The sequence below is a fragment of the Otolemur garnettii genome, unplaced genomic scaffold (assembly GCF_000181295.1).
Source record: "Otolemur garnettii isolate 467f Iridium unplaced genomic scaffold, OtoGar3 scaffold00017, whole genome shotgun sequence".
Lineage (NCBI taxonomy): Eukaryota > Metazoa > Chordata > Mammalia > Primates > Galagidae > Otolemur > Otolemur garnettii.
The window spans coordinates 1,531,223-1,546,237 of NW_003852412.1; the positions used below are offsets into that span (position 1 = coordinate 1,531,223).

The 15,015-nt window shown below is 33.8% G+C and overlaps 1 protein-coding gene across 1 annotated transcript in view; it reads right to left on the reverse strand.

Annotated features, from left to right (window-relative positions):
- The window catches only part of ADAMTS6 (ADAM metallopeptidase with thrombospondin type 1 motif 6), a 366,007-nt gene that overhangs the window by 111,527 nt on the left and 239,465 nt on the right, over positions 1–15,015 (reverse strand). Inside the window, exon 12 of the mRNA XM_003785868.1 lies at positions 8,761–8,868. Within this exon, the coding sequence (XP_003785916.1) occupies positions 8,761–8,868 (108 nt within the window). The remainder of the gene's footprint in view (positions 1–8,760; positions 8,869–15,015) is intronic.

Here is a 15,015-nt window from a genome sequence, read left to right on the forward strand (position 1 = left end):
AAAAAAAAAAAAAAAAAAAGAAAGAAAGAAAGAAAAAAAATTAGTCAAGAGGAAGTCAAAATATAGTTGGCCATAACGAAAAACATTCTGCCCCTAAGTCTGATGAAATTGGGTCTTTATGAAAGAATATGGTTTCAGACGATGAAAATTTCCATGAAGAAAAAAAATCATTTGTACAAGTGACAAAGAAGAAGGAGTTAGCTAAAGCAATAATATGGTATCGAGGGTTGGATCAGGGTTGTTGATAATGTATTACTGAGAGGGAGAAGCTGTTCCAGCTGACAATTTAAGACTTACCTAGTCGGTCTTAAAGACCAACAATTTTATGATATGCCAATTATATTAGATCTCCACCTGTACAAAAGCTGCAACACTGCAATCTCCACCTATACAAAAGCTGCTCATTTTGTGTTTTTGTTAGTCCAAATATCTGTGTATAAGAGTATTTATGCAGCACCTATCTTGCCATGCAAGTAACTGAGCAGTGTGGTCCTGGCCGGCAATTAACATTTGCAGTTAATGGAAACTGACATTTAGAAAACAAATATTAAAGTTTGCCTCTTTTTTCAAGTTGGAAACTTAGCGTTATTCATTTCAAATGACAGTAAAGCTTGATTTTTACATTTATTTTATATAATCACAAAGTCGTATCTACAGCGACTTTAGAATTCACGTAGTTTAAGCATTTCATTTTTTCAGATGAGGAAACCAGAACCTGAAGAAGTTGACTTGCCTAAGGTTATTTAAGAGTAGAAAAGGGATTATCTGTCCAAAAAATACAAAAATCCATGGGAAAAAAATAAATTGGAGGTATAGGATTATATATTTGAAGACATTAAAGGATGTTCTAATATTTTTTACTAGGTTGCTTTTACTACTTAAAATATAAAATCACAGTAACAATTTAAAAGAAAAAGAACAGCTGAAGTGGGAAGATCGCATGGGGCCAGACATTCCAGAGCAGCCTTGGAACTATAGGGAGACCTCAACTCTATTAAAAAATAAAAGAAAGAAACTTCACTCAGCTATACATACATGTTATTTCAGACTTCTTCAGTATACCCGTGATTTGTAGTGAAAATATTTCAGTTTTTCATTTTTGAAGGGATAAAGAAATTAAGAGCCACAAGAATACTGAAAGATGTAGGTTCCAGGGTATTTTAATAATATTACTATACATGTTTCTAGAATGTTCACAAAAAGCATATGAGAGAAGTCAACATAAATTCTTTTGCCTTGTTTTTAAAACTATTCTTAAAGTAAAAGATAAATATGATAGTCACTTTGTAAAATGCTACTCAGTTCTCATCATTAATGTCTACACAGCCTTTTACTACATGAATTCATGCCTTGGTTCTATCTATTCCATGGGGCTATAATGTATTAAACAATTATATCAGAAAGTTGAATAACAAATATTAATGGGTAAAGAATTCATAATAATAATGTAATTAGTCATCTAGCAGGTGACAGGAGACTAGGCTCTAGTTTGATGCTAGTTAACAATTAGTTAACCAGTTAACACATTAACAACTTCAGTCTGTAGGAAACTGTCACAAACCTCAGTTCTCATTCTAGCAATATCTTTGGTCCAAAGTAAGTCAGTTGCTTTCTTTTCTTTTCTTTCTCTACCTGTAAAACGGGTACTAATTTTAGTTCTCTATTTCGATATGGTTTGGATTAGGACAACTTTATTTATTTATTTATTTTTTTAGAGACAGTCCTCAGTAGAGTGCCATGGTGTCACACCGCTCACAGCAACCTCCAGTTTGGGGGCTTAGGCAATTTTCTTGCCTCAGCCTTCAAGTAGCAGGGACTACAGGCGCCCCCACAACACCTGGCTATTTTTTTGTTGCAGTTTGGCTGGGCCTGGGTTTGAACTCGCCACTCTCCTTATATGGGACTGGCGCCCTACTCACTGAGCCACAGGCGTCGCCCCCTGGATTAGGACAACTTTAAAAGTTAGCCCAATGTATACATAAGTTCAAAGAAGTTAAAAGTTAAACAACTTATTTAATTTTGGTCTCTGGCAGAAATATTCTTCTGTATTTTGTTTTGTTTTCCACCTTTGTATTTTACAAAAGGGATCTCTGGCATTCTTGCTACTTCTTTCCTTTAATAATAGTAAATATCTTGATGTAGTAAATTATTTTAAGAAAAAAATGTTAACTTAATAATAGAGATTTATATGGATCAAGGGATTTGAGCTACTCTTCCAGATGACTACATTAATCAACATATATTAATATTTTAATATGTGTAAATCATGAGTAGAATATTTAGACCATAAAGCAACTTGAAGTATATAAATCCTAAGGGTTGTGTCACCTATTTTTATTCTTTCTTATATTTTGTTACTGTACCTGTAGAAGTTTATTTCCAGAAGGATACAATTTTACCTTATTTCTTAAACTAGGAAACTTAAATATGTGGTCACAAAGCGGTTTCTAATCTTTATTCTCAAAGGTTATATCCAACTTAGTGATTTTAGATTATTCTAAATAATAATCTTGTTAGTTCAGCCTAAATCATCCAGATAAATTAAGCAAATTTGGCCTTCCTTTTGCTATTGGGTGTGTTTAACCAACCAAGGTGAAGGAAGTGAAACTATCACATTCCAAGAATAAAATCTCATATTGTTCATTCTTGCTTTTTGCATTCCTTCTAAATTAAATAAATATGTTTTAAACTAAGCTATCTAGAAAGATGGTTTATTGCAGGGAAGCTTTATAAGCCTTCTCCAGAAACACTATTATTAAACAATATCTTCTGCTATTAAGACTATTACATTTCATGGTCTACGTGAGGGGACTGTCTTTAAGCAAGATACATAAATATTATAAACCAAACAATCTAACTTTGAGAATTTAGCAGATTTCAACAAAGGATATTTCAAGGTAAGTATATCAATGTTTATATATATATAAGTAAAAATATATATATGCATACGTATGTATATATGCATATATATTTTTTTTTAACTAGAGCCATTTTAGGATGTAATTGTGCCTATCTTTTAATAGCCAGCACTGGTCCAGCCAGCATCTGGAATGAGAGACCTCTAAGGAAATTCTTTAATTTTAAAGGAAGTGATATTGATTCAATACAGAACATTCTTCCCAAATCTGAAGAGCTAAGGCATGGAGCACAACACTATTAAAAGCCTTATCTTTCCACTGTGCAGGTGTGGGAAGGCTAAAACTATACTTCAGCTTAAATTCTAAATCAGAACTTGTTATTCTATCCTATTTAAATTTCTAGAGCAACTGGAAGAACTATTCCTTCTTCACTTCCTGTGTTTATAGTTTGGGACCCAGTCAAAACATATATTCTACCCTAAGTGAATTAAGATCTAAGGCTGCAAATGTCCCATCATATGTATTCAGAGTTTTAGAAGGCATTTAATAATCCTATTCTAATCCAGCTGTATGTTTCCCATGCAAAGATATTAGAAATCAAATCAATGTCACTTATATGTAAACCTGAATGCTGAACTATATCTCTAATTGGGTCTTGTAGAATCATTAAATCATTTTTTTTTTTTTTTGTAATAAGCCAAGTATTTGAAACTTTCTTTGTGGTTACCAACAGGGATTACAAGGATTGGGTTTTGATTATGCTTAATATCCTGTTTGGTAACAATGCCAACACTATTGAAGATTTCACAGTCTAAATCCTTATTTACTATTTCAAGTATGGCACCTCTGTGATTCTGTTCCAAAGAATAGATTGCTGATGCTATATCCAAAGGAAGCTCTCTGGCTGAAAGTTAATATTGATTGATTTGTAGGAGACTGACCCATGGACACACAGTACCAACACACTGTCTGGGCTCATTAGATTTCCTCCTTGGTTAATGCTACTGTCCCTGAGCACATCCATTCAGACCATATGGTTCTTATTCAATCCGTGAATGGCTTATTCAGGCAAGCATCCAATGGCTGTAATAGCGATGTCAGACCCCCCAGGACTCACGCAAAGATCAGTTTTTAATTTTTTGGCCATATTTCCTACTCCATCTGCTAAATGTGCATGGAACAGTTCCCATACTTACATGGAACATTTGTGGAACTGTGCCCCTGGGCAGGGATCCCATATCTTTTGCAGCCAGAGTTTGACGAGATCATCACGGATTCAATCCTTTGGATATGTCTATGCTATCATTGAGCAGTATTTCTACCCCCTTCCTTTTTAAAAAGCTTTGTACAGAAAATTATGAGCAGCTTTGGTTTTATTCTTCTGGCTAGACAGGGTGCAGGTTCTTTCTTGTTCCTTCTGATGAGAATAGTTTTAAAATTCAGAGTTAAGATCAGAGGTCATGGATAGTCCACTCATGTCTCTGAGACAAAGACTCATGTTTATACTCTCTATTGCCAGTTAGGACAGTCTGCAAAGAATTTTTTGCCCACCATCATCGAAGGCTGGCAAAAAATGATGAAAAATAGTAATGATACTCTAGTAACATATAGCACCTTCCCTCTAAAGGAAGCCCACAAACAGCTCAGTGAGGCATTGCCTTATTCTACCTGTACAATATCCCTGTGAAAGATATAGAAATTGGTTTCCTCTCATTTTAAAATAGAGATTCACTATTTTACCAGTTGTCACACAATAATATATAATTAGCTCAATGTTCTACCCACATTACTTTCTTACTGTGATAGACACTGTTAGAGATTAAAAATCTGTTCAGTCCTAAAGGGTAAAATACACCGTCACCATGTACATCAGGGTTAGTGATCCTGTGATGAGAAATTGCTTTTTTCTCTGCAAGATTTCTCATCTGAAGATAAAGTTAGAGGCAGTGGCCAGGGTTGGTGGCTCATGCCTATAATCCTAGCACTTTGGGAGGCCAAGGAGGGAGGATCACTCGAGCTCAAGAATTTGAAACCTGTTTCTACTAAAAATAGAAAAATTAGCCAGCTGTTGTGGGAGGTACCTGAAGACCCACCTACTTGGGAGGCTGAGGCAGGAGGATTGCTTCCAGAAGTTTGAGGTTGTTGTGAGCTAGGCTCATGCCAGAGCAGTTTAGTCTGAGCAACAGAGTGACACTCTGTCTCAGAAAAAAAAAAAAAAAAAAATTAGAGGTAGGGCAGCGCCTGTGGCTTAGTGAGTGGGGCGCTAGCCCCATATACTGCGGGTGGTGGGTTCAAGCCCAACCCTGGCCAAACTGCAACAAAAAAATAGCCGGGTGTTGTGGCAGGTGCCTGTAGTCCCAGCTACTCGGGAGGCTGAAGCAAGAGAATCGCCTAAGCCCTGGAGTTGGAGGTTGCTATGAGCTGTGATGCTAGAGCACTCTACCACAGGCAATAAAGTGAGACTCTGTCTCTAAAAAAAAAAAAAAATTAGAGGCAATATAGTGGGGCAACAATTTCAACTCTGCTATGCCATTAAATTGCTGTGTAATCTTGGGCTCTCAATTCTTACTTTTCCCATCTGTAAAATGGAATTAAAACAGTACCCATGTCACAGTATTTTTGTTAATATTAAACAGAAGAATTGTTGTAAAACACTTAGCAATATATGCCTGGAATAGTATAAGTAATTATTAAATATTCATTATCATTGTCATCATTGTTACTAGGGATGTCAACTATTTTTAGATAGCAAATATACAGACGAACCACACAAAGTTGACCAGATAAATTGAAAATCCCACTTAATATTGTCACTGGCTCTTTAAATAGCTGTTTTGCTTTGGGTCAAAATTCTGAGCTGTGGTTTAATTTCCAGATGATACAGCCCTAAGTGTAAAATCTGCAACTGGTAACAATAAACATGTTTCTCTCTTAAAGAAAAAAAAATGAAAGAAATTAACAGCAACAACAATTTATACAGGTGATAATGTGATAAAGATAGTAAAGGATACATAAAAAATAAATTAAGATGTGTTTAGTTCATGCGCTTAATTCTTCAGGAGGGTTTTTTTCCCCCTTAAAAATGCAGATTGATTTAGTTCTCTGAAAGCATCTTCATAAATTCAAAGTTACTGATAGGGATATTTTGACAATTGTTTAGTGCTTTCTCCATTTCCTTTCTAGAAGTCTGCATTTGTATTTGTTTTTTCATTCATTCAAAGACTTGTTAGTATCATTCCTAAAACTCTTTTTCATGTCTCTGGAAGAACTACTAAGATTTATTTTGTAGTTTAATTTTAGATGATGATATCCAATATATGGACCTTATGATAGTCACTCTTTAAAAGTTTTTTTCTTTTTTTTGAGAATACTGACAGTGAGAATACGATCACTATTTTACCAGTTGTCACACAATCGTATATTATTAGCTCAATGTTCTACCCACATAAGATAGTGCACATTCATGTTGTGAATATAAATGACCTCATGATATACAAACTTTGCTACATTCAAAAGGTTCTTTAAAAAGTTTTTCATGGACCTACAATGGTAGAGCTGGCAAAGGCCCAAAGACAGGATTAGTGGCAGGCAAGGGGCTCTTTAAACTACAGTATTTCTAATTCTTTCAAATACTACAGTATTTCTAATTTCAATTTCAAATTCTTTCAAATATATATATATATCCTATATATATATTAGGATTCTATATATATATTAGGATTCTATAGGCTATTTAAAGCAAGGATTTAGGGATCAAAAAGGACACAACCATTAATGTAAAGAATGTGAATCTATAGAAATCAAATATATTTTGTGCCATTTTATTTACTTTTTCCTATCTGTGCTTATTTTTATTTATGCTTTGAAGTAATTATATTTACCCTCTATTTTCTTATCTAAATTTAAATCAACATTGCTCACTTTAATATGATTTAAGAAAGTATTTTCTAAGTATGCCTCAAATTGTAATTTCCAAGAAATATGTCCTCTCTATTAAATATGTGCATATAGCTATAAGATATGATATTTGGCTAGGAAAAGTGGCTGAGGCCTGTAATCCCAGCACTTTGGGAGGCTAAGGTGGGAGGATCACTTGAGGCCAGGAGTTTGAGATCAGCTTGGAAAACACAGCAAAGACTTTGTCTCTATAATCAAGTGAAAAAATTAGCTGGGCATGGTGGCATGTGCCAGTAGTCCTAGCTACTTGGGAGGCTAAGACAGGCTCAGGAAGATCACCTGAGCCCAGAAGTTTGAAGCTGCAGTGAGCTATGATTATGCCATTGCACTAGAGGCCCTGTCTCCAAATAAAGAAATTTTAAAAATAAAGACATTTGAGAGTCCTGCTATTAAGCATAAATGATATGATGTTAAATATTAGTTTACCATATAAATGACTGGTGGAGTTGAACTATGTGTACTCTGCCACTACTCATAGTTTACTTATTTGTAGTGTTTATGTAATTTATAGAATGCTTTGGGAGACCGCTGAGGGATTTAAAAGAATGAATTCTTTATGCTTTTGGTTAAAATATGAAGTAAGACAAAAAGAGCTAACAGGCTTAGTGATATAGTAGCAGTATTCAGGCAAATAGAAAACATGGACCATGGAGTAGATCACAACAATAATAATCAATCAATGGCAAATAAGGAAACAGATTCTCACTATGACTTTCTGTGCTTATAGTTGTGCATTTCTACTAAGTACAGACTGATGTAAATTGCTCCTTGTCATTGACAAGAATGACTGGTTCCAAAACAAACAATGAAGAGTTTCAAGAATGCAGTTCCTAGTATTTCCTATTACTTCAGTGAAAAAAACAGAAGGAATTTTTGGTAGTGCGTAAATTTCTCTGTATTTTTATTGGCTACTTACAAAATCTGAAAAAAAGATCCTTAATCCTTTTTAAATGACCCTATCAATTCATATATTTAGCATAATTTACCAACATTTCCAAACTCAGCATGGAAAAGCCATCAAGATGGTACTAGGTCATGGGTCCTGAATGAAGCCGTCAGCAAGGATTAATAAACTGTGACAGCTGCCCAAAAGCTTTCATTATTTTTATTTAAACATTAGATTGCAAGCTGAAATTCAGTGAAATCCTTGTTGAAACTAGCCCAGCTAACATGGAAGAAGTCAGAACTGAGAACAGATGATGATTCAGTCCATAGCAATACATTCTAAAATTTTCTTTACATATATAGCAACTCCTAGGGAATTTCAGGAGTAGCATACAAATGATTCCTGTTGGCTATTTGGTTAAAGAATTTTATTTTTTTTTAAGAGACAGGGTCTTGCTCTGTATGTTGCCTAGGTTTGATTCAAATGCCTACACTCAAGCAATCCTCTCACCTTAGCCCTCTGAGTAGCTGGCACTACATGACTACGCCCAGCTTGTTTAAACAATTCTTAACCATGATATTTTGAAAATTAGACTGATAAAAGTAAAATTATTTAGTTCTAATTTCTATGCTCAATATATTAACTTAATTTTTTTTCTACTATTAGTCCTTTCTCTCATACTGTAATTTAAAAGTGACTTGAGTTAAGACTATTGTTATAGTCTCTTTTGGGGTCACATAATTTTCCTGGGAATTATTTGCCAGAAAAAAACTAGACTATATTATATGACTAAGCAGATTATACATTGTTGTCGGATTTGGGGGGTACCAATATAACATACATAAAGGTGAAATTGATCCAAGAAATAGTTACCAACTATAATTTTGTAAATAATGCATATTTGCAGATACCAACATAAAACAAGCCCTTCAACTAGGAATTTATTATTTTTAAGAACATTTAAAATTAATATAAGAGATCCTACTGGTTGAATATTAGTACCAGAAATGTATCAGATTAGTATACATATCAAATAGCTAGTAAATCTTTTGAGCTTACCCCCTTTTCAATATTTCCAGTTTGACATAGAGTCCCCTCAGCTGCTGGAATACTGTTAGTGACACAGCGGTTGCTTTTGCTGAGGCACCAGAGCTCTCTACACACTTCCTAGGAAAGAAGGCAAAAGCAAGTTGATCAGAAATAGAGACTAAAATCATGTGCAATTCTTTCTAAAAATATACAGTCCTTCAGAACTACTTTCAAAGGAGACTTTATGTCTCCTGCTGCTGCTCAAGCATGAGAGATGAGGATTCTGGAGGACAGTCTTATGAAGATTGGTTACCTATTTTGCAAAATCATTTAAACATTTATCTTGATATTCTTATTTTAGTGGGCAAAGCATATCTCAGCTCTTAATATTGATTAGGATTTTTTCCAATCGTGTGCAGAAATTTTATTAATATAAAATTAATATAAATTAGTAGGGAGAATAATAAATACGTAGAAAGAAAATATATGTTTATTACACTCAAGAATATACCATATCATAAACTTACCAATTACTAATAAAGTGATGCCAGGTAAACAACTTCCTAGACCTACTGTAATATTTAAAGACAATTTTAAAATAGAAAAAAGAAGAAAGATCATGGAAATAAGCTGGAATTCATTATAATATGTGAACTTAAATAAATCTGACTTATATTTTGGAATAAATTCTAAAGTTCATGTATGTCTAAGAACAATCTAGGAATGTTATTCTCAGTCTATCAGTGTAGCCCACCTCCATGAGAGGAACTGTGGCTTTGAACAAATGCTGCCTATAAAAGGCATGTTTTGGATGTTATTTGGCACTATCTTATCTCCTTTGTTACAATTTTTCACTATTGTACCTCAACACAGGAGAATTATAATACTTATTCTATTATTAACAATATAAAATACTTCATTTTTTTCATATTATATTAATCTATTAGATTCTAAAACTGTTCAATATTATCTTCAAAAGCTTACTGTTGAAGAAAATATTCAAAATTTTCAGTTTGTCTTTATAAATGATCATCAACAATCATCATTACTAATGTTACAAGTTTTAAATTTAAATTAGAACTATTTAGTTTATGATGTATATTTATAACAAATATGATAATCTGGACATGCAAAAATAAGTTCATATATAACATTTAATCCCTTTGCTTTTATTTCCCATCTGACCTTTTAATACTCAAAACACAATTATAAGAACTCATGAAACATAAACACAATTCAGAAATAAGTCAGTAAACTATTGAAATCACTAAGTAACTAGTCCTATAAATAGAATACCTCACAGAGAAAAACAAACTGAGGGTATTTTTTGATTCCCTCTTTAAAGTATCTCCCCCACAGCAGAGAGGAGACCTATAATATCTATGAGGCTTTAAAATCGTTAAAAAATTATAAACTGTTGGCTCAGCTCCTGTAGCTCAGCAGCTAGGGCACAGGCCACATACACCGGGGCTGGTGGGTTCGAACCTGGCCCGGGTCTGCTAAACAACAACAACTACAACAAAAAAATAGCTGGGTGTTGTGGCGGATGCCTGTGGTCACAGCTACTTGGGAGGCTGAGGCAAGAGAATCACTGAAGCCCAAGAGTTTGAGGTTGCTGTGAGTTGTGACACCACAGCACTCTACTAAGGATGACATGTGAGACTGTCTCAAAAAAAAAAAAAATTATAAACTCCATTTGGAGAATTTGTGAGTGAGAAGAGAAATAAAACATTAGGGTGAAAAAAGAATGCATCATGGATCATAACATCAACATAAAACTGTCCTCTTTTTATAATTCAATTTATTACAAAATCCACTTTCCTTGTTTTCAAAGCTTTGGTGTCTAAGAGAAGATTATGTTATTTTATTCATTTTTTTCTATAGGAGATGGTTTTCAGTTTATCTTCTTAAATATATTCTTTTAGTTAAATATTTAAAAAGCACTAGGAGTAATATTTAGCAGCTTTAAAACTTTGTCTCATGCATCACAAATCTACCGATATTCTAAGAAAATTATGTCCATAAAAACAAAGAACTGCTAAAAGAGATTGATACAGAGATTATGAAAATTTTTTATCTATGGTCCTGGATGATAACGCCTGATCTTTTATGACCTTAATTAGGGCAAAATCTTACATTAAACAAAAGTAAAAGAAGCCTAAAGACAAAACTACGCAATCAAAATTGTACTACTGAAAAGGACTATACTCCTCTATAAGCATATATTAGGAGAATATACTCTTTAGTCAGGTTACAAAGATCTTTCCCAAAAGCACCTAGAAAATCTCTATCTAAAGTAACAAGTGCTCAAGATACTTTATTCAAAAATCTTAATCTTAAAATTGACAGCAGATACAGAAGTGAATGAAACAGAAAAAACTCTCTATTGAAAAAGTTTGCCCGATAGCTTCAAATCATTAATATACTAATGATGTGAACAATTGTGAAAGAACAAGACAAGCATTATACTGGGGTCATTCTCCAATTCTTCAATTGTTCTGCGTCACTTATCACATAGTGTCACTTATCACTTATCACATAAAATACATGTAGTTAAATGGACTAAATTTCATTGTATTATTAGCTTTATTTTAGCTAGCATTTTCATTTCCATACCTGAAGAAGTGTTTATGTTTACTGTTTGCCATATTTTTGAAACGGCAACTGTCTTCCTAGACTTTAGGAAGTCTAAGGAAAAAATATGAGTGTTAACCTAGCTAGTTCAACCAATGGACAAAAGCTAGGGGAAGTAGATTTTGGGTTCCTTTTCTTTATAGAAGAAAAATCCAAAGGTCAGAGCTGAACAATGAGGAAACTAAAACTGAATCCCCCCCAATGTGGATACACCAGCACACACTTCATGACAACTTAGCAGGGATGTTGTAGGCGGGAAGAAAAGAAAGAAACTAATAACTTTTTCAAGGTATACTGTCAACTACTGTGTGAGGCATATTCATATTTATATCTTGTTTAATAATCTTGTCCATCTTCTTAGAAAGTATGAGAAATTTTAGGTTCAGAAAAATTTAGCAATTTGTTTCAATTCTAACTGAATCCAGATTTGATTAAGCTCTGTCTGATATCAATGCCTAAGATATCTCCATGCAATTAAAGCTACTTACCCATTTCTCTTTAATGTAACAGAGTTGAATAATATCTCTGATCAATTAAGGCTAATTAGTAAAGGTTTATTTGTATTCTAATATAATATAAAATATCACTGAATAATCACAATACCCTTTTCTCCTTTGCCTTTATTTTAAAGGATAATATTTCCAAATGACAACTATTATATACTCATTCAGAACTTACTCAATATCACACCTTAGGCATTAAGGCATTAAGTTACACATTATTATTATTGAAACTTCTGAATTATTATTATTGAAACATCACCACTTGTACTTGGATTTTAAAAAGATACTGTTTATGTATTTCACAAAAGTATTCTCATTCCCCACAGTCTTCCAAGAAATAAGATATTTGAAAATATCACTATTTATTTAAAATTTTAGTACAATTCCCAGATTTCCAGTTTTTTTGATTTTTCAGATGAATGACACTATTTTCAAATACAGTGATAATAAAGATACATTAAGAAAATGACCATGGGGCGGCACCCATGGCTGAGCGGGTAGGGTGCTGGCCTCATATATGGAAGGTGGCAGGTTCAAACCCTGCCCCAGCTAAACTGCTACAAAAAAATAGCCAGGTGTTGTGGTAGGTGCCTGTAGTCCCAGCTACTTGTGAGGCTGAGGCAAGAGAATCGCCTAAGCCCAGGAGTTGGAGGTTGCTGTGAGCTGTGTGATGCCATGGCACTCTACCATGGGTGATAAAGGGAAACTCTGTGTACAAAAAAATTAATTAATTAAAAAAAGAAAAAAAAAGAAAATGACCATGAATATATACAAATAAAAACAAATTTAAGAAGTAAAAAAGGAAAATAGAATTTTATAGTAATTATCTAATATAAAATATGAGGTTGGACAATTACATTTGCAAACTTGTCCTAGAAAAAGTGCTACATATCTCATTTCTGTATATCACTATGGTCACCCTCAAAGTATCCCGTTAGGAAGCTATGCACTGATATCAGTGCCTAATACAACCTTCAAAGCAATTTTGAAACTTCTGGAATGGCCATCAGAGCTGTTGTTATACATGGTTTGACAACTAAGTTCATGAACTCATCCTAGAAAAAGTGCTATAAATCTCATCGCTGAATATCACTATGGTCACCAGATGGCCAAGGGAGTACTTCTAAGGTAGTCAATAGTCTAGTTATGAGGTATGCAGCACTTTTTCTAGGATGAGTTCATGAACTTAAATGCTGAACCTTGTAGTTTGCCTGATAACTTTGTAAAGAAGTGAACTAGGGCTCTTTTGATCAGAATAGAATAACTTTATATTTTACAAACACCCTTTTAGTACAATAAAAGAGATTAGAATTTATCTTTCCTTTCGGAAGGAGCAATCTTTACAGAAGAAAAAAATAAAAAAAGAAAATTTATCTTTTTTAATGTTTTCATCTTTTTCAAGTTAACTATTTAAAACCCACTAAAAACTAAGAAGAGAAGCCCTTTCATTTATGTAGGAAAATTAAAATTAGTTTACACAAGAGGGAATGTGACATCATAAAAGTGTGAAGACATTTTACAATTATTATATGATTAAAACAGCAGTTCTTAAAGTGTGGGTCACGACCCTCAGGAACTGTATTAAAGGCCCATGGCATTAGGAAGACTGAGAACCACCGGATTAAAATAAAGCAGCATATGAAGAGAAAATAGTGTCTTTAATGCTCGATAGATTTGGGTTTTTAAAAACATTTTTTAAAAAACTTTAAAGACCAAAAAAGAGGTATGACTAATTTTTTGTCCTTGGGAAACCCTAAACCGTATGCCACATTGACTCCTTGATTCTGAATATGAAACTTTCTCTTTGTCCTCATTACCCTATCAGTAACACCTCTCCACAGCTGCTTGCAATAAAGGATCTTGAAGGTAAAGTGAAAGAACAGAGCCTGGGAAGGTCAGGAGGGAGCATCAGTGATTAGAAAGGTTACTTATCATTTGATCGCACAAAGGAAAATTGAAAACCAACATATGGTGACCTTATGGCCTAGTTCCAGGTGTTTAGTGGCCTCCTGAAGAAAGAGGATAATGTGTCCTTATTTCTTCCTTAAATAGTTAGAGCCTGTTATGTGGGTAATTTAAGTGGAAAAGATAGAAAGGCAAAAAACAAATACAAGAACTCCTAGTCTAGAAATTCAATGTATATAACTAATGACCAATCTGAAAGGTTTAAAAAAATTAATAAATGGCTAAAACAGGAAAGGAAATTTCAAAGAAGCAAATGTGGTAAAAACTACTGATATTTAAGGATAGAAGTGAATTTGGACCCAAGTTTGGGTTGGAATTTAGGGAAAATAAAAATCAGATAAACTTCTTGTTAGTATATGCCTGACAAATACATATATGTATATCGTGTCTATGTATAGACATATATATAATATTAATATATATTATAATAAATATATAATAATGTATAATATAATGATATAATATATTATATATTTTGGACTCCAAAAAAATATTGAAGTGCTTTTCTACTTCTAAACCTTTTATTCTCTAAGTCTGTACTAAACCACACTGTAGAATATACTACCTTACTATCTTCAAGGAAAATGATTCTATAATCTTTCCCAATTTAGAATTCCAATATTTAATTACTTGAAATTCTTCCTAATACCTAATCTACAGCCTTCCAGCTGTAAAAATTAACACCACTGTGGGGTTTCTTTTAATGCTTTTGGTGGGGAAGAAGAACAATTTGCTACCAGCAATCAGAATATAATAAGTGTTCCAAAACCATAAGATAGTTTTGAGGCCAACATTTAGTTTTCTTTTCTTTTTTTTTTTTAGACAGAGCTTCAAGCTGTCCCCCTGGGTAGAGTGCTGTGGCATCACAGCTCACAGCAACCTCCAATTCCTGGGCTCAAGCGATTCCCCTGCCTCCACCTCCCAAGTAGCTGGGACCACAGGCGCCTGCCACAACACCCGGCTATTTTTTGGTTGCAGTCGTCATTGTTGTTTGGCAGGTCCGGGCTGGATTCAAACTGCTTGAGCCACAGGAGCCGAGCCTTAGCTTTCTTTTCTATAGGTTACTCAAACTCATTTTCTTTAAACTTCCCTTATCCTCCACATTTCACTGCTATTGTCTTCCAAGCTATCTGTATCTCTTAAAAAGTATTGCTAACAGTATCCTAAAAAGCTAATAGAGTCA